The sequence below is a fragment of the Wolffia australiana genome, chromosome 7 (genome assembly GCF_029677425.1).
Source record: "Wolffia australiana isolate 7733 chromosome 7, ASM2967742v1".
NCBI classification, from domain to species: Eukaryota; Viridiplantae; Streptophyta; class Magnoliopsida; order Alismatales; family Araceae; genus Wolffia; species Wolffia australiana.
Genome location: NC_135841.1, coordinates 7085453 through 7106293, shown reverse-complemented (window position 1 = coordinate 7106293; position 20841 = coordinate 7085453). Strand labels below are relative to the sequence as shown.

Here is a 20841-nt window from a genome sequence, read left to right as displayed (position 1 = left end):
CTACAAGAAAGTTAAGATTCAACCCATGAACTTTGCATCATGGTCACTAATAATGTCAAGTGGCAGTCCCTAGTGCTTTGCCACATGCACCATAAAACGTTATGACACTCCTGCAGCTCTCACCTGTAACTACATTGGAATGGAGATCATGTACTTGAAAATTAATCAAACAAAAGCAAGATGGTGTTTCACCCATTCACACTTGATGAACTCCATGGAGAGGGATTCCCATGGAATACTTGATCGGGACATTAGCTCCACTATGGTACTCTATATTATCTTTTAGGTACACCTAACATGACCAAGAGCATGCTTTAATGTCCTGATCATACATAGTTAATGGCAGCTGCCTTGGCCAATAACATGAGGTCCATCATGCACCTCATGCAAAAGCTCATGTTATGACTTGCCCAGGTGTAAAACATAGAACACATTTCCTAGCGCATAAAGGATGCCATCCTCCAGTACTTGTGTTGGAGCTTCCCAGTCTTGGATAGAACTGACCTAGGATGGATACATCCTCATACTAACCTTACCAACCAAATGCATGAGTAACTTGACTTCCAAAATTAAGTCTCATTTTCTCAGATTGAGGTATAGTGTATGCCGCACCTTTTCCAGCACCTTTTGTGATGCCCAACACGAGCATCAAGGCTTCCGCTATACATAATATGTCAATGACATAATCACAAATGATAAAACTCATTAAATTATACATTTTATAGGAGTATTTGCAGAGCCTTTGAATCATACTATTGAATTCAGATGATCCATAATGCATGATGTATGTCATCTTTCGCTTGTTTCCATCTTTGATGCAGAATTGGTGGTACTCGCTCTTCAAGTTCATTAAGGATAAATATCATGCCTCCCATGCCCAATTGAATAGTTTTTAGTGTTTGGAACATGGTACTTGTTCTTCGTAGTGAATGTGTGGCAGTGATAAGCCTAAAATTAATGTCAATTAAACATGAATTTAACCATGAAAAAGGCTATTAAGCTTATGCAATAAAAGTTGATTTTGGAAAGGCCATTAGGATGAGAAAGAGGTCGATCCTCAAGGAGGCTACTGTATGTGAAAAGTTGATTTTATTACCTGATTAGAATGTTTGAAGAAGAAAGAATTTATCAAGTACTTATAGGATTCTTATTTTATGAGAACTTTATAGATTTTTAATTTTTGTTTGTAAAATTTCAGAAATACAAGTGATATAATATTTCAGGAAAAACTGAAATCAATCTGCAAATATCAATGATTTAAGTCTTAATTTTGAAATTTTTTTTAAGAATTAAAATAACAAAAATGAGAATTCAAATTGAGGATGGAGAGATAAAGATCAGAGTGTAATCTAGAAAAAAATAAAAAGAAAGTGGAAAGAAATTGGGGAAATTTGGATTTTTTGATTGTTTGATATAAATCTATGAATAACATGGTAATGGAGATAACAATCATATCTGATTAGTTCCCTATGCTCGGATCTTAATTCTGAATGCAAATAAGTGTGCTTAACTTTCAAAATTCCTTTTATGGCATGGATATGCTGCCCATACCTTGGTATTTTTGTAACAATCAAGAAGGAAATCAAAGACTCAAGAATGAAATTACATATTTGACCAAGAATCAAGCAGTTTAGACTTTAGAAGCAGCAATTGTGCCCTTCTTGCGCAACTAGGTTGGGGATCTTCCTCAGTGTTTTTCTTTGTCTTCCAATCATCAACTTTATCATACAACTATATGGATGGATAAAGTGGCCAACTAGGAAACTTCCCCTAAATTTTCAGATTGATCGTAAAGCCCGAATATCAAGATATCATCATTCGAATTTCATTTAATCTCGACTATTGAATCCTCATTCTCTCCTCCACGTGGGTGCAACCTCGATGGGTATCTGTAATCCGATTCATTAATAATGATTTCCAGTTTTCTTCTGGCATGCGATGATTAGGTGCCACGTATCCTGATCACTAACAAAAAGTTCAGCTTGAGATAATAATAAAAAAAATAAAAACAATGATGAATATATCCTTTAGTACCCTTGTGGCGCTGATATGATCATGACAATGGTATAATTTGGCCCACAAAAAAGTGCCAGGTGGCAGGCTGACATTATTGATAAAACAAAATGAATTAACTGTCTTTAGTAAAGCAAAAATGCATTTATGGGTCCTAAAATTCATTTTGCATGGATATAGTCATCTAAAATTCTATAAAAATACAAAAAAATTGTAAAAAGGAATTAATATGTTTAATAATTAAAAAAATATTTTCTCCAACCAAATAATAATAATTTCCTAAGGAACTTAGTGTCACAAAAATTTGAAAAGTTCCAAAAAATCATAAAAAATCATTAAGTCACACCAAAGGCTATATTAATCAATTTAACCCATGATAACATGGAATTATGGGAATTATAATGCACATTTTAATGTAATATTTGTGCTATTTAAGTCTTACTGATGATCTCAATTTTAGGGTTAGAATTCGTCATTGGTGATTGAGATTATTGAATAAAAATATGTATATTTAACCATACTTAAAAATACTTAGTTTGTGAACAGATCATCTCCACAATGATTATAGAATTACTTTCATATACTAGTGATGATCAACAAGATGATTGATGAAAACAAGATTCGATTACGTGAGCTAGTGATATTGATTAAAAATATGTAAGTTATAAGTTTATATAACTTAAAGAGAAGAGCAAGTGCGCGTGACGGACATGATGATGGACGATGGTATGAACAATGATAGTGATTGGATGTGGAGTGGTACGGTGGCGAGGATGAAAAGACAGAAAAGAGAGTAAAATGAGAGTGCAAGTACGTTTATAAACCCTAATTATGTTAACAATAGTGACGAGAAAGAGACAATGTAAGGCGAAGACACGTACCTTAGATCCTTACGTTCTGCCAAGATCACGGTGATTTATGAGTGCCAAAAAGCTACCCCTCTTCTCCAATACTTCTTCTCACACACTCATGACAACAAGAACACTCTTGATGGATCTCAAAACTCACTATCTTTCAATCAGCCCACAAACGTAGGAAGCAAGTTCAAGATGCATTTCACAATGATCCAGGCCTCTATTTATAGATAAGAGGGTATGGATAAAAGAGGCGAGAAAGACGAAGCAACACTGAAAATTTCAGCTCAATCCGAGTTGTAGATCAAAAGATATTGCCATTTGAAGTTGAAGCAATCCTAGCCCTTGATTTCCTTCTCTCTCCTCGTCAACATCCTCAATTTCCGTGCCCATTAAGAAGTCAAAGTACTTGGTATTCCACACGTTTTGTATTCTGTCCAGGCACCCCTTCGTATTCCGTCCACGTGTACCTGAAAAAAGGGTAAAGAAAAACAAAGAAAAAACAAAGAAAACCCCTCTTTCTCAAGGCTTATGTGGCGGCGCGTCAGCGCGCCACGTCACCCTCTTTTTCTTCTCTTTTCTTTGTTTGAAATGAGTGGATGTAAGCATGCCACAAAGTCACCCTACGGTGAAAAAAGCCAAAAATAGTTTAAATTTTAAATTAAATAAAATAAAGGCCCAAAAATACATATAAATATATATTTTTTGACTCAAAAAATCGCATCTTTCCAAATGTTATGTCAAAAAATTCCAGAAAAATCATATTCTATCCCAAAAATTATATTCTTTTAGAATCTATTGTTAGAAAAATCCTAAAAATACAGAAAATTCATAAAGTCATTCTAAAAATAGATTTAATCATTTTAAGCTTGATAACATGCAAATATGAGTACTTTAATGCAGAGAAACATGTAAATATAATCATATAAGGAACTAAAAATGCTTGTTATCAATTACTCCACACGTTATCAGGTACTCCACAGTTAGGTGTAATGATTTGACATTCTTCTTATGGAAGATGACTAAAAGACCAAATGGTGTCTTGGATTGGAAGATGCACCTGCCTCAAGTAAATGTTAGGCTCTATGTCTAGATTTGGATGAAACAAAAGCAATTACTACAGTGAAAGACTTTGAAGCAAATCATAATGGTATTCATAAAATCATTGATCTAATCATGTGCATAGATTGGATTTGGGACTTCTCCCTTCCTTGAGTGAGACGTGTTAAGCTGCTCAAGTGTGAAGTCTCAAGATGTATACATGCTATCCCTAGCATGCTAGAAGTCTATCTCGATGATCCCCATTTTCACTCCACTATCGTTGTTACATTGTCCCAATCGCATCAAGAATGGACAATAGCAAAGGTGAGAAGGGAGAAGAAGGTTAGGATTTGAAGAATTCTGACACTGGAGAAATTTTTTCATGGCCTTTCCCTTTTATATTAAATGGGATTTTTCTAAAATCTCTACACTTGTGTATCTTCCAATGACCAAAACACCATTTGTGCGTGACCGTCTAGGCTCATGTATTACTTTAATTAATGACTCTAAGGGCCCAATATCATGTATTAGCCTTAAAATTTAATTAACTATATCATCATGTAGATTAATTAATGATACTTTGATTTTAACCCAATCGATAGGTTGAGTGTCTAAATGGTGGGGGTGCAAAGCTACGCTATGCGCTCAGATGACATAGAGTGTATTGGCTCACTCGTGGAACCTCTTTGTTATGAATTACCATTTAAATATAGTCTCCCATTTGATTGACACTTCTAGGATAATGGTATAGTCAATTTTCAAATCCTAATCGTCCATTAAAGTTATTATTGATGCTTTAAAAAATCATTGAAGAACTCTTCATGAATGTTCCATTACCTTGGCCAAACACTTCAATGCATCATCTTCCTTGAGTTGTCACCAATTATACCAAGGGTAGAAGGTCCCATCTTGACGACTCAATAGTCTTCGTAAACCTTTTGTTGCACTCGAACTCAGACTATTTAGAATTCCATTATTGGAAACTTGTAGGTCATAGTCAAAGTATAATCATATTTCTACAAAATGTCTTTGGTGTCGTAGGTTTGACATCCATTTAGACAATTGTGACATGAATCAACCCAATTTTTAATTTGGTATAATATCGTTTGGGGTTGCATATAAATCCATTCAGTGAACTCTTTCCACTAAAGAACCCCACTATCTATCCTGTCTACACACAAATGGCTATGGGAATGGACATACTCATCATATGAGAGAGAACAGTAAGTGTTATTCTATCATGATACTTCGATGTCCTTCTTGAGTATCCTTCAAATAAGAATCTTTAGAACACATGGTTTAAGACTTATGATCTCCATATTATGTTCTCAACATAATGCAATAACTCAGATCATATATTCGTAGACTCCATTATAAGCATCACACATGTACTATAATAAATACATTTTATTAATGAACATGGAATGAGATATTGAATATGTGATTGGTTTGGTGGACACATATTTCCGTTAGCATCTTCTAGAGAGTGTGCCTTGAATGAGCTTGATCTCCTGTTCCATCTCCCACTTTGGATGCATTTGTTTTGGAAGTGTTTTGGGTAGTGTACCAATATACTTACACATCACCAAATGTGGACTATGTGTAAGCCATTGCCTAGGACTAGGATGGGCATCATCACTCAAACATTGTGCACACAATGTGCATGGTGCAGCAACATACCCATAGCCATTTATGGTGTAGTTTTCACTCTTGGCACTAGTTGGGAACCCATGAAGGCCCACCACATGTATAACACAATGTTGATTGCTTCCAATCACTTAGACTGTATGCAAGCCTACCTCTCCATGCAGGCTACTAGAGATTCATGTTCCCCACACAAGACACTACCACGAGTATGCCTACTTGGCATCTCACAACCAAGCAAAATTCCAGTAGGGCACACTAGAGGCTTTGTGAAGTGGTTGATGTTGGGTTCAGTGCCTTGGTTTGTCCATGGAAAACACGTTTCCATGGATGCAGAAGTGTGTCGATCGATTCACAATCAATCTTTGAAATAAAACATTGAATGTACCTTTTTGGGGAACTCGTTCCACCCTTGACATTGCCGCTCTGAGATCATTCTGAAGCCGTTTATGCGTCCGGCCTCGAATTCTCTCATGGAACCTTTACCGTCATCGGTTACCATATATGTATAATCCATCATCTGGGCAAGGCTCTCGAATGACTTAGGGTATGGTTTATCGTCAAACCCTAATCCGTCATTCGATTTGTACTAATGCGTGACGGGGATCATTAGAGAACACCTTCTCCAATATCCTCACTACCCAAGCCAGGGAGTTTTCTACATCATCTTCCTTGAGCCAATCTTCTATTGTATCAAGGGCGTATGATCCTGTCTTGACCATTCAATCACCTCCGTAAGCTTCTTACTATATTCGAGCTATGACTTATTTGAATCCCATGGTTAGAGGCTCGTAAGTTGTAGTCAAAACGTAGTCACTTACTTATGATATGTCCTTGGTGTCTCAGGTCAGTGGATCACTTATACAATCATGAATCGAATCAATCTAATTGGTGTTTAGGTATAATACCATTCAATGATTCATACAGATAAATTCAGTGAACTCTTTCTCCAAAGAGCACCAACTATTTGTCCTTAGTGTCGCCACACTAATATCCACAGGATCAGATATGCTTATCGTATAAATAGGATTAGCTAGTGCTATTCTATCCGGATAATTGATGTCTGTCTCGACTATCTGTCGAATAGGAATATTTAGAATACATGTTAAAAAACTAGTGATCGTTGTATTATGATCTCATCATAATTCACTAAGTCATTGCACATATTCATGGACTTCATTATAAACATCACACGGAATAATAATGAACGTAAATATTTTATTCAATGAACTTAAATAAACATGGTAGTGTGATTGGCTTGACCGCCACATAATATCCATCAGTTGCATCGCTCAGGTCAGCGTAGGCACACAACTACCACACCTAATAGCATACATATTTGGATCCAAATATGTGTGTTAATCAAAAGAGGGACAAATGTGACGGAATTAAGAGTGAAATATATCAGAGGAATAAAGAGAGTCCTAGATTATCAATGATGTCTATATCTGCTTTTCATGACAAGATGATCCAGATCAAGGTTAGAAGATTTTGATATGTTGGCAGGAAAGCTCATATATGATTTCTACAATCTTACCATCTCTAAAGATATGTATAAAATTTAGGTGTTTTCAATGTATGACATGTTATCCTCAAGTGAGATTCATGCTCCTCCAAATTCTTAATATAAATTAAGATAATATAAATCTTTAATATAAATCATCAAAGTAGACAATCTTTACTATAGAATTTCCTAGATATTATCTAAAGAGTATGTTGGTCATGATCCTCATGAATGTACTAAGTGCATTTGACAAGCCAAATGGCATAACTAACCACTCATAGAAACCATACTTGGTTTTGAAAGTAGTTACCCATTCTTCTCCCTCACGAATCCTTGGTGGCATCCACTTCTCAAATCAATTTTGGCAAATAATCTAGCACCAGATAATATATCAAGAAACTCATGATCGATGAATGGGAAACCTATATTTTATGACTATATGATGCCGGACGTCGCCGGGACGTCATCCGATCATCATCGAGAGTGATGAATCGGTGTCAAAAAAAAGACGGTATCGGACTACGGTGGAGGGCGATGTTCAACAGTGAACCCTAATGGCAGGGAACTACGATGAATCCGAAGTGCATCTACTTATGGTACGTACAAGTGCCAACGAGCAATGAAGTCCTACTCCCGGGTAACCGACGGAGTCGCCCAGAGGTGGGTGGTTAGACCTCTAGAACCTCGTTCGAGGGGGGGTCAAGGACGCTATGGTGCCGAACGTGGTGTTTTCCCGCCGGGTGTTGCTCACATGGGACGGGGAAGCCCAACTCGTACCAAACAGGTAAGACACTCTGGAATTCGCGTGTTTTCACTCGTCCTCTCCCGCCCACCTATGTCTAACCTGAGCGCGGTGGAGTCAATACGATTATGCACTGAAAGAAATAAGAGACGGGGCTGAGTAGGCGTACCTCTTCGGTTTCTGTTGTCCGTCTTCCTTGGCTTCATGCGTTCGGCCTGGCGCGGTAAGGGGGAGACTCGGTAGCTGGCGCGCAGTTGAGCAGGAGCTCGGTGAGTGGTCGGTGATGCGTTCTAGCGGGTGGCGACGGCGACATCGTCGGGTACGAACGAGGATAGTGGCTGGGCTGACGATCCCGGCGCCGATGGCTGTCGGTGCCGGCGGTCTCGCGGCAAGCACGGGCACGTGGCAAGCCGGGTACCACGCACGGGCCGGCGGGTGTCGGGCGCAGAGACGACGGTGGCGGCGAGTGCAAGGGGCGGCCGAGATGACGGGTCGAGCACCCTACGGCTCATGGGAGCGAGGGAAGGGCATGGTAAACCTCTGCGGGTGTGACGGCATGGTGCAATGCGGTGCGGCGGCATCGGCGCGAACAGCAAGGAGTGACGTCCTTGGGCGGCGGGTGCAAGTGTTGATGCGCGAGCAGACTCGACTCGGTGCAAGTGCGGCGCAACGGCAGTTGGCGCGCACTATCGACAACGGTGCAAGCAGGCCAAGGACAGCGACCACCAGAGGACTTCTGCAGGCGGTCAAACACGCGCAAGGACAGTGCCCGCACGATGCAAGGGTGGACAGAGGAGGTCGGTGCATGCGGTCAGCGCCAGGTGCGGACAGGGAAAACGGAGGGTGCAAGAAAACCGCGCACGCAGGGTTGGCGTCGGCCCCGCGCAAGAGCAGCGCAGCAGCGCGCGGGGCGCGCGGGGACATCGGGAGCCGACAGCAACCAGGCGCACTCCCGCAGTGGCGGCGCGCACAGGTTGCTAGCGGCGGCGCACGCGGGTAACTGGTGGCGGCACACGAGCAGATCGTTCGGCAGCGGGATGGCAGCTCCACCCGTCCGGTGTGAGTGCAAACCCCCCCCCCCCTTTTCCCTTCTTCTCTTCCCCCTTCTCCCTCCTTCTCTCCTCCTCCCTTCTCCTTCCTTCTTCCCCTTCCTCCTCCCTCGATCGTGAGCGGCGACCCTCTCGCTTCCTGAACAATCCTTCTTAGAAAGAAAATACTTACACAAACGAGGGGTAACATTTTTAGGGCACCATCCTGTCCCTTTTATAGGGAGGGTTGGATGGGCCCTAACACAACAAGCCCAAACCCAAAAAAAAAAAAAAAGAAAGGAAAAGGAAAAGACAAGGGGAAAGAAAAGAAAGGAAGAGAAAGAAAAGGGGGAGAAGCGGGAATTGTCTACCCATTTAGTGGCGGTGGAGGGGAAATCCTTATAGGTTGGATTTCCCCTCACTACAACGAGTAAGGCGAGATAAAGAGGCGGGGAAAGAGAGATAAAATGATGGAAACGAAAGAAACACAGATGAAGTCCGAGCAAAACAATGAAGGAAAAGAAGAGGTAACGAGCCCGTTACCCGGGATATTTGAAACCGGGCATGCGCGCCGTCGTTTTAGCTTGCCGTGCAGGCTGGACGCAAACTGGTGGTGATGTCGATGACGAGATTGACGTCTCCGAAGACGATCCTGGGGGCTCGGGCTGCATCGCGCCATCACTATGCTATTGAAACACAGTCTCCAAGTCCTATCTTTTATGAGAACGAGTAATGCTGGAACAGCACAAGGACTCAGGCTTTTACATATGAAACCTTTTAATTTAGTTCTTTATGTTCATAGGGACTCATTTATAATGGGCAAATTTGGGAGGGATGAGCTTGGGAGGAGATGAACAGAGTAATTGGATATCTTGAAATGTGGGAAGGACATTGGATAGTTCATCAGAGAAAATTTTATTAAATCTTGGATGATGGGTAGCTTGGAATATTATTTTTCATAATGAGTTTTTGTTAAGTGGATAACAAGAGGAGTACTAGAAAAATGGGACAGAAATTTCTCCAATTTCTTTTCTAGTGACATGATTGGATGCCAAATAGAAGGATCGGTGGGATTAACATATTTGGAAAAAGTCATTTTGGGACACCAGTTGGATATTGATTTTCTTACCCTTAAAAATGAAGGAATAGGATTTAGATTTCTCTCGAATGGTAACATCACATTATATAACCAGGTTGATCAACATTGATACAGCCTACATTCATGTGAATAACATCTAGCTATATCTTATCTTCATAGGGTATAATGTCAAATTATAATTGGCACATGTGAGTAATAGGAGTGGAATTGGAATTTTCCTAGGATACATTATATGGATTATCATATTTCTATAATTTTTGCTCTAGCTTTTCTACAACAGCTTGAGATATCGCATTCATGATACCTCCATTCTGAACAATGATCTTGCAATATGAGGGATCTACCTTGACAAAGGTGACAATTATTGTGGTTCTTAGGGGATCTTCATGTAATGTTTGAGTGAAGATCCATTGCATAACATAGCTCTGTTTCTTAGGATCTTCAAATTCTATAACACCTGGGTCAAATGCATAATCTTCTTCTTACACATTTTCATGTAGAGGTTCATCTCTTATCAACAATCAGTTTCCTCGAAAAGGAGAAATAGACAAGTGGGTGAAATATGACCTGGTTTGCCATACTTGTACCATGTCGTTTTGCTGTTCACAGGAGGATTTTATTTTTCTCCTTTCCTATTTGGAGGTACGTATAGAGGTGTTATTGAAGGTAGAGGATGAGAAAAATGGGGATCATTAGGTGAGTGTAGATAAGTGAAAGTAGGACAGTTGTTTGTAGTAGCATTTCTACTGGAAGGATTCAATCTCAATTCATTTGAAATGCTACTGCATGTTTAAACACCTTCTTCTGCTGAATAATTTATCTTGCATATTCATGCCTTAAATGTGGAGATTGAAACTAAACTATCTTTATCAAAAACACCTGTGAACGATAGCTATTTTACAATAAATTAGTCATTTTACATCATCGTTTTACAGAATTCCAAGAGGGTGATCTTGTAATGATCTCGCTAAATCATGCTAGGATGGCCAAGTTATATTTTAAACATTGTCATCTAGGTGCTGGACCCTTTAAATTTTGTAGAAACTTGTTAAATGTCTCTGATTTACCTGATCTAACGATTGAGGGTATTAGTTCTACATTTAATATCTCAGATTTAATCAAATATAGAGGATTTCCCAGTATTCCTAGTGAGCTGATCGAGCCTTCCTCTTTTTCTTTATGGTGTCATAAACTCCATTCCACCAAATATTTTCCCTTCAAGTAAGAAATAAAAAATTGATTATATTATCATTAACTAATTTATCTCTAATCCAGAAGGTGGTTAACAAAGGTTTCTTGTGAAAGGGGCTAACAAAAAAATTTCAGATATTTTTTGGATTTCACTGCACAAGGTTTGTACTCCCTTGTATTTGAACTTCATCTCTGCAAAGAAACTTTGTTGATATCGAGGATGATGGAGTAATAACTGAACTCGAAGATAAAGGGGAAGACACTGACCTTGAAGACGTAGAAGAAATGACAGATGATGAAGATAATGAAGAGGATGATGACCTAGAAAAAATGAATATGAAGCAAGTGATCTTGAATGTGAAAGAAAGGAATCATGGCACAATGGATTCAGCATAAGAGTTTATCATTTATAGGGATTTAGTATAACAATATGAGTAAGAATTTAGCATGAAAACACATTAGAGTCATTGGTCAGGCGCCACGTTATCATTTTTTGCCTTGCAAGCTTTCTCACTTACAAAGGATTGAATTCATTTAATAGTACAATATCTTTAGGTTTTTTATTTGATCATCTATTAATCCATCTTCCCAAGCAAAATAATCTATGTGGTTGAGCTTGGAATAACTGTTTCCAACAATTCATGATTGGTATAAAATAATTTTGATTGTAACATAATAAAATATAAACAAGCATTTAGGGATTATAGATTTGAATTCCTTAGTGCTACTGTATTTTGTCGACCAAAATCATATTTTGGTGTAATTTTTTATTAAGGCAGAAGAATTCTATAGGTATCTCTAATGTACTTTAAAACTAGTAAAAATTAACCCTTGTATTCTATTCTTCTATTGTAGCAGTCACCTGTAGTCATGTGATTGTCATAAGGAAATGCTACAACACGATCTTGTGTTCCTTGAGTTTGTGAGAGGTTGTGTTATTGCTTGGTGACAGTTTGGATGAATCATGGCCTCGACAATTTGAACATCATGTCAGGGATGTACCTATATTGTATGTAAGTTTAACTAACATTACTAATAAACTTATATTTTAAATCAACTTTTGGAAATAAGTAGTTTAATCAAACTCAGTAATTCGAAGACAAAACTAATTTCTTTGATTCCTAATATTTTTTAATCCTCTTCCAATTTTTAATATTGTGTGTTCCTTATCTATGTAAAGATGGTTGATAAGTAATTATACAAAATACTGATTCCAAAACAGGATAATCAACTGTCACAAAATTCAGTCCGAAAAAAGATACATACTAATATGCCGAAAGATGCATGAGGAGGTTTTTCCTTCATTCGTTGAGTGGGGCACTTTCCCTTTCACTGAAATTGATTGGATCCCAATGGAGGATTGCTTATTCTGTTGGTTGTTTGTAAAAAATATCAATCAATTTAGATATTTCTTAACGAATGTCACCAATCAGAAATGGCAGAAAATTGTGGGCCATTCATGTTATGTTTAAATGTTTGGATTGATACTCTTTAATAAAAATAATCGACTGTTTCGAAACATCGGTCCTCGCAAAAAATACTCATGAACATTTAAACGTAACTAAGCAACAAAATACTGATTCCATGGTCATAAAACATTCCTTCAGGTAAATAATCACAAAATATCCCATAATGCATTACATGTCATGCATATAGGGTACAACAAACATTTTCACCTTAACTGAGAAATGCAACAAAGAAATTCAGTTGACTTAGAAAGGAGCTTTCATTTTCTGATCAGTGATACCAGCATTGATTCAATTATTTCATTAATGAGAATTGACCTCATTGTCCAAAGCTTAGCTTAGACTAACTACAAAATAATTAATTTTATTTTTTCACTTTAATTTGAGCCTTTTAACATAGCAATTTCAAACTTATGGTCAGAATTGACCATGTGTTGAGAAATGTCTGATTATGTTGCCCTTGATTCCACAGACGTCTGAGCTTATAAACACAATCTTGTACATCGATCTTTATCATTGTTCTAAACTGCACAAAATGCAATGACATCTACGATTCATGTTGGTGCATGTCACTGTAATATTTCAAACACTTATAAAATTAGCCCAAGAAAATAAAGATTTTACAGAATCATACGATGTTCATTATTAACAAGTCATGGTGTTAAACTGATACACATAACTTGTGCGAACTGTGTGTTAATGACTCACCAGTGTTGCTGAGAAAAGATGGACATTATCAGTCGAAGTTGTACTCTGAGTGGCTAGAACTAAAAAAGACATTCTAAAAATTATTTGACACATTCATGGCTATTCATGGCAAAAAATTATTTGACACATTCGAAAATTATCATCATGAAGAAGAGTAGCTGTAATGAATTCAGGTCAAAAGGATATCAGCAATGATATATAACCCATTGACATCCAAAGGGTTACGATATAATCCCAGACGGGGACAGATCGGAAGGTTAAGAGAAGCATTTAGAATACCCTTGGGAATAACCTTCAACTGAAATTCATCAGTTAGACAAAATTGCCTAATGCTTTCCTCAGTAAGCAGATATGGAAAACCAGATGCAGGGTTGAATTAGGAAGGACAACGTGACATGGGACATCACAAAGCCTCTTGATGAATTCATCTGGACCAAAAAATTTTGGGGCCAAGTTTTCGAAAGGCACAATTATATTGTGATTTCATTCAATCATGTCTGATTTTGGGGTAGACCATATCCCCTTCTGCAAATTCAATGTCCCTTCTATGTATAGTGCAGGGACGCAGACGGGACAATTTCTTCGTCCCAGGGTGAAAAAATCGTCCCATCCAAAGATATGGACGAATTTCGGGACGAAAATTCGTCCAGGGGACCACCTTAAGGGTCGGTTTTCGTTCCATGAAACGAAAAAACCATCCGTTTGGACGTCTTGGACGTTGGACAGACGAATCTGGACGGAAAACCGCCGGATTCACATCCAACAGCCTCATGGTCTCGCAATGACAATCTGCATCAAAGTCCCTGTTTTTTTACGTGTGAGCAAACGGATGTCGTGATTCTCTCTCCTCTGTAATTCCCTAAAAAACTTAGAAAAATCAACATTAATACATTAAAAATATAAAATGGGTATTTTTTGTCCGGGACGAGGGTCGGGAAGAAAATTCATCCGGGAGGACTGGAAGGGACGAAAATTAGTCCCTGGAGGACTGGACGGGACAGTTTACTTACCATCGGATGAAAGTTCGTCCCGTCCTTCGGCCCTGCACTGAATCCGGATGTCGGACGGGATGAAATTCGTCCCGTCCATTGTCCATGTCCAGGATGATCCGGAACTATACTTCTATGTTTGTCTGCTTGTTACTTTGTTACAGACTGAGCTTTCTCCAAATGCAATTTGAGGGGCTGTAGAATGTCATCCCTTTCCCTGAGAAGTTTATCTAAAGAATTGAATTGTGTCTGCGGAGAGCCATATTTGATCAAGGGAGGCAGCTCTCTTTCATATACTACTTGAAGATATGCCATATTGATGGACGAGTGATACTGCGTATTGTACCAATACTCTGCCCAATGCGGAGGTACATTTGACATAATGTGGATGTTCAGACATGAAACATCATAGACAACATAAGGTACGGGATGATAACAGCTCTCTCTTAATGCTCGGTCACATGTATGCTAGTCTGATATGAAAGATAAAATACAAAAAACAGCACACCAGCATAGTATTTTGCCCATCACAGTGGACCCCATAATTGTTTTGTCTATTTTGGTTGGGATCTGAATCCCTTGACAAATTATACATTTGGCTCCGGAAAAAGTTTCAAGGCTGTGCAAAGTTATAAATGAGCACATAAAATGAAGAGAGACAAGCTTCAACACACAAAACAAGATAATCCTAGAAACAAAGAATGACTGTAAAGTTGCATAAAAGCAAACAGCGTGCCTATAATGCCCAACCAAAACATTATTCGAATTGAAATTAAAAATATTTGTAGCAAAATTGCTCTAAAAAGGGGATGATTTCGTAACCGGCCAATCCTGGCTCCATGAAACCCAGAAAAAGGCATCCAATAAAAGAGAAGATTACTTGACAGATAATTTAATTGGAGAGAGAGCAAAAGACCACTCATTGCTCTGTTCAAATAAGCTTACTCCTAAGTGGATGAATGGCGCCGTCAAGTGCATGGTGAACAATACGAGAGAGGATCATGTTCATCTCGGTGGAGGCGGTGGAGGGAGATGAGATTTCGCCATGCCAACCCATACCACTATTCCAACGGCAAGAATTACCCAGCCACAAATATCATACTTGAGATCACTGCTCTTCTTGTTCTTGGCCACCTGAACCATGGATTAAAGAAAAGTATGAGTGTGAATCATATTTGAGGATACTTATAGTTTAGGTAGAAATAAAGCCAGAATAGAAAATGATCCTCTGAAAATAACTAGTTCCGGAATAAGCAAAGCAGAACTCCTTAGTGAAGATACTTCTCCAGCATTTATTTACACGGAAGATGATGACGAAGTATTTATCCCCAAATTTCATCATCCATTTGTACTAAGATGAATGGTGTGTGCTGCCAACATTCTCCAACTAATGATGAAAAGACGATGCTGAGATAATGACGAGACCGTGAAGACTAAGATGAGACTATGAGGATAACAAGATAATGACAAATATAGCATCGAGATGATTCATGAACATGACAATTCGTCTTTGTCATCATCATCCTACATGCTCATCAGTCTAGAGGAATCCAACCCAAGATGTAGCCTGGGGATAATAGTGAGCTATTGCTAGATTGTATTAAAAGAAAAAAGCAGCGTGTCCATTCTATACTGAGGCAATTGCAATGACAGAAAATGTGGGAAAATGAGGGAAAATGCAGGTTACCTGCGAGGAAGACTCGCAAAATTTTAACCAGATCAAGCCCAGTTATGAAAAGGGATCCCACAAACCACAATTTTCTTGATTCGTGCATATATTTATAAAGTATCAGGGCAAACAACAGATGACTGGATGGTCCCATTTATTGTGGCATCACCTAATTTATGTATATCAAAACCCCAAGTCATCGGGGGAACAAATAATTAACATTCTTAATGTTCCAAAACGTCGTGAACCAATTATTTTTATTATTGAGCCAATAAAGATACTGCAGCGTCAATGGTCCTTTACATTTGAAATGCGCAAAGAATGTACAATAAGTTTACTTTGGTATTTGACGTAGAGGCTGCCGCTGGTGCTGCTTGTTGGCTCCCTGCCTGTCTTTGGATCTCCAAGTGAAGGTCAGGGGCCTGGGAAAACTATGCAAATCCAGAGAGAAAAATTCTTCATCATTTATGAAGTGCTAGCACCAAAGTGTAGCAGAATGCAGTCAAATCAAATTCTAATTTTTATACTTAAACGAAATGGAAAACATGCAACCAAACCAACATCAGTTCCGCTTATAGCATTTTTTCATGAAGAAACTCTTTAATTCTAAGAGATTTAATAAGAAGATTGTATATGGCGCAAGGATAACGCAGTTCCAAAGAACCGCCATAACGTATTGAAAGAACTACCTTTCAAAGACGTGGGGTTAAATACCATCTGATAGTCAAGCAATGGTCATAGCCTAAGAAAACGTAAAATCTTCAATGTTGTCAAGTTAATTCAAACAAAACAAAACGAATCAGCCACTCTGACGCTGCAGAAAATTGAGCGGAAAATGGAGAAACGAACATTTTATGTCTGTAAAAAAAGGTAAGCGAATTTCGAGTAATCACGAGGCTACGGATTTTGACGTAACATATTTAAGGAAGAGAAGAACATTATCAACTTATGAAGAAGAGCCAACAGAAAATAAATGTTACAAGGACATTAAAAATACCTTAGCCGCGACCTCCAAAGATTTGAGATAAAGTTCATTTCCAGGGTCCTGCGGGAGGTCGATTGTTAAAAAAACCAGTGATTAGAACTAGATGATACAAGCCAAATTGGACAAAAGCTGATCACCTCTTCGGATGCTTTACGAAAATATTCAACAGCCTTCGTGAAGCTGGACTTTGCCATTTCCTGATCAACGGCGAGAAAAGCATTCGAAGTGTGCGCATTCCCCAAACACCACAGCGCGTCATGCTTCCTCGGATTAATCTCCAGTGCCTCGTCCAACCTCGAGATGGCCTCTGCAACGCATCAAATCCCAAATTTGTGAGACAAACGGGGAAAAAATCGCATATCTCCCAAACGAGAAATTTCAAACGGACTTGAAAGGCATCTGCCCACCTGTCACCATCTTTACACACTCTGGACCGTTCTGAAACTGCGATAACTCGAGAAGAGCCCCACCCCATCTCGTAAGATTCTGCGATCGAGCACAGAAACGCGGAACGAAGTATTCAGCACAACATAAACATCAAATCGAGGAAATAAGGCACAATACACACGGATCATGAAACTAAACGCCGAGCATGGAAAATATACTCACATCTGCATCGAGAGGATTGCTAGCGTAGTTCGCTTCGGACGTCTTGCGAGTGTGCTCGAAGAAGAGGAGGCGATCAAACTCGCTCGCCTGCAAATCCATGATCCCCTTTCACTCCCCCGGCCCTCCCCTCCGCCTTCTCTTCAAACCCTAGCCAGGAGAACAGAAAAAATTAATTTACCAACCATCGGAATATACATAATTTTTTATTTGCCAATTGACAATTTACAATTAACAAGCCCTGACAGATGACTGAACAGAAGGGCCGTTCCGTTCCGTCTGGCCGTCGATCTCATCTGAAGGCCCAAGATATTATTAAAGATTGGGATAATGATAATGATGTATATCAAGACATTGGATTTTTTTTTGAATAAGCGATAGAGATGAAGACGTTGGTAGTTGGTACCAATAGAGAAAGAGATAGAGATAGAGATATAATAATAATATGGACAAATAGTAAAGATATAAATATATATATAACGATATTCTCAATTAAAAAGAGAGAAAGATAGAGAAAGAGCCTGGTTCTAGTTTGTTTTATCCCTGTTGTTTGAGATTTATTTGAAGGTTCTTCTTAGACCAATAAGTATGCGTATATATATATAATACAGAAGGATGCTAGAGGCAGAGATTAATATCTAGATCAATAAGGTGGGTGATAAAGGCAGAGATAGAGATGGATATACTCAAATAGACTGAGCAGATTGATAGATGGTCTTAATTATGATACAGTATTCAGATAAAAGGTTAAGATATATTTAGAGCTGGACATGCAGACATTCAAATAATGCAGGGGCAATGGGGGTTGGCATATTCACTATCAGTAAACGGAGAGATAGATATAAAGATAGAATAGGTAGGGAAAAAGAGGGACAGACTGGGGAGACATAATTATAGTTCCGGATCGTCCGGGGCGTGGATGACGAACAGGACGACGTTTTCAACTTCGTCTAAACTGTCTCGTCCAGGGATTCATCCATTGAAGAAAAGAATCGTCCGCGTCCGACTTTGCCAGTTTCGTCCCGTCAGGAGAAAAACCGTCCCATCCCGCATCCCGGAGGAAAAAAAATGACGTTTAAACTTTTCAATATACTTTTTCTAAGTTTTTAGGGAAATACTAAGGAGGGAGAAAGCAGAGGGAAAGGAAATATGTACAATTACTATTTGGTCTCAAAGTAAGGATTTTGATGCAAAATGTCAAGGAATTGATAAACAATGCCACCTGGCAAGATCTGAACCGTCCATTCCTTACCTTCCGATTTTCGTCAATTCCATACCGTACAGGAAGGTTTTTTGGTCCAACAACAGGAAAACCGTCCCGTCAGTTCGTCCCGGGACGTCCAATCTGGCTTACGGGATAATTTTGTCGTCCGGGGACAGGAAAAACCGCCCCGTCCGCGTCCCTGCACTGTAGTTTCACATAATCCACCGATTATGCCGAATTCATTATCCACGACGACAGGCCTTCATCTCTCTACCCCCCATCTCTCTCTCTCTCTCTCCATCCATCTATCTCTCTCTCCGAGGGGGCGATCTTCCGGGCGGAGAGAAAACGGGGAAATAATATTGAATTTCGATAGGGAAGGGAAGCGGAGGGCGTCCACGTTTCAGGCCGCGGGGCCGCCCAACTGGTCAAGCGGCGCGCAGTGCCGGCGGTGGCGGAGCTTCCAGTCGAGGGCCTGGCAAGCGCGGGAGCAGTACACTGCGGCCCCGCAAACCGAGCACCGGCGGAACTCGTGCTGCCGCGTCTCGGGCCGGCCGCAGCCCGCGTGCGCGCAGAGCCGCGCCCCGCCCGGCGCGCCCCCGGCGAACCAATCCAGCAGGAACCGGTTCGCGGGGTGCACCTCTCCCGCGCACCCCCCCGGCGCCAGCAGCTCGGCCGAGTTGGCCCGGGCCAGGAACCGGCGCCCCTCCGCCGCGTGCCGCCGCACGCCGTAGCCGTCCTGCAGGCAGTGCCCGAGCTCGCGCAGCGCGTCCACGTGGCCCAGGAACGCCGCGCGCGCGCACAGCGCCACGCCCGCGCGCAGGTTCTTGTCCGCCTTCGACCCGCCGCTGCCGTTGAACTGGATCACCGCCAGCGAGTACAGCGCCGCCGCGTGCGCGCCGATCGCCGCCCGCGCCATCATCGCCGCCCCCCCCCTCCTCGCCCCCGGCAAGCAGTAGAACCGTATCTGCATCAACACACCGCGATAATCCAAAATAAGACAAGGAATAGGAAGAAGAAGAAGAGGAGGATGAAGAAGTTAACCATGCCGAGGGCGTAGCAGGCGTGGAGGTTGCCGGCGTCGGCGCAGGCCTTGAGGAAGAGGTGGGCGGAGGGCGACCACTTGGCGGCTCGGACCGCCAGCGAGCCGGGCGACGCGCGGGCGAGCACCGGCGGGCTCGAGAACAGGGCCCGCAGCCTCTTGCATCTGAGCCAATGCCCCGGCCGTTTCAAGAAGGAGAAGAAGAAGAAGAAGAAGGAAGGGGACGGGACGGGGGGGTTACGTCAGGATGACGGCGGCGAGGTCGGCGGGGGACGCGGCGGCGGAGCTGACGAGACAGAGGACGGAGACGAGGACGTCGTCGGGGACGGCGGAGAGGAGGTCGTCGGATGGAGGGGGCTCCGCGCGGGGCTTCTTCGGGCAGTCGGCAATCCAACGGCTGAGGTTTCTCTTCTTCATCAGATGGCGGGGGCGGGGGAGAGACGTTCTCCAGGAAACCCTCCTTCGCAACCCCACGGCGGCCACCATCTCAGTCTCCCTCACATGTCGCAGAGAACAAAGAAGACGACTTTCCCGGATTTATACGTTCGAGAGAGAGATAGATAGACAGGGAGAGAGAGAGAGAGAGAGAGAGAGAGAGAGATGACGAGGGAGGTAGAGAGAGAGGTGGGCGTGGCCCGGAATGAATGCGGCATAAACGCACGGGAGAAGGTCGTTTCGAATGGGGAAAGAAGGCCGGGCGGCCGGAGAAATAGGTCGTAGATTAATCCGAGGGAATAAATACGCGGAATCGCACCGGGGGTGTTTAATTTAACCTTGCTCAAGAAGGGTCGACTGGGTCCAAACAAGGGAACCCCTGCCGTTGTCCGGGCTACGCTCCATCTCTCTCTCCTTCTGTCTGTCTGTCTCTCTCTGTTTCTCTCGATCCCTCTCTCTCTTTCTCTCTCTGATTTTCTCTCTTTGTGTCTATCTCTCTCTTGCTGTCTCGCTCTCTTTTTTCCCGTCTCTGATTTTCTCTCTCTGTGCATATCTCTCTCTTGCTGTCTCGCTCTCTCTTTTTTCCCGTCTCTGATTTTCTCTCTCTGTGCCTATCTCTCT

General features: G+C 41.1%; 2 protein-coding genes across 2 annotated transcripts; both read right to left on the bottom strand.

The window, feature by feature from the left end:
* Positions 1-15018: 15018 nt before the first annotated feature.
* LOC144705843 (mitochondrial import receptor subunit TOM20-like) lies at positions 15019-17703 on the bottom strand. Its single transcript, XM_078578681.1, has 6 exons — positions 17543-17703; positions 17341-17419; positions 17071-17240; positions 16946-16993; positions 16287-16379; positions 15019-15413 (listed from the first exon to the last, which is right to left on the bottom strand). The coding sequence occupies exons 1-6, from the start codon at positions 17639-17641 to the stop codon at positions 15285-15287; spliced, it is 618 nt and encodes a 205-aa protein (XP_078434807.1). The 5' UTR covers positions 17642-17703; the 3' UTR covers positions 15019-15284.
* A 1380-nt stretch (positions 17704-19083) lies between these two features.
* Positions 19084-20489, bottom strand: LOC144705658 (F-box protein At1g67340-like). The gene is made up of 3 exons (XM_078578430.1): positions 20027-20489; positions 19788-19950; positions 19084-19710 (listed from the first exon to the last, which is right to left on the bottom strand). Exons 1-3 carry the CDS (start codon positions 20269-20271, stop codon positions 19147-19149), a joined length of 972 nt encoding a protein of 323 aa, XP_078434556.1. The 5' UTR covers positions 20272-20489; the 3' UTR covers positions 19084-19146.
* Between the last annotated feature and the right edge of the window lie 352 nt (positions 20490-20841).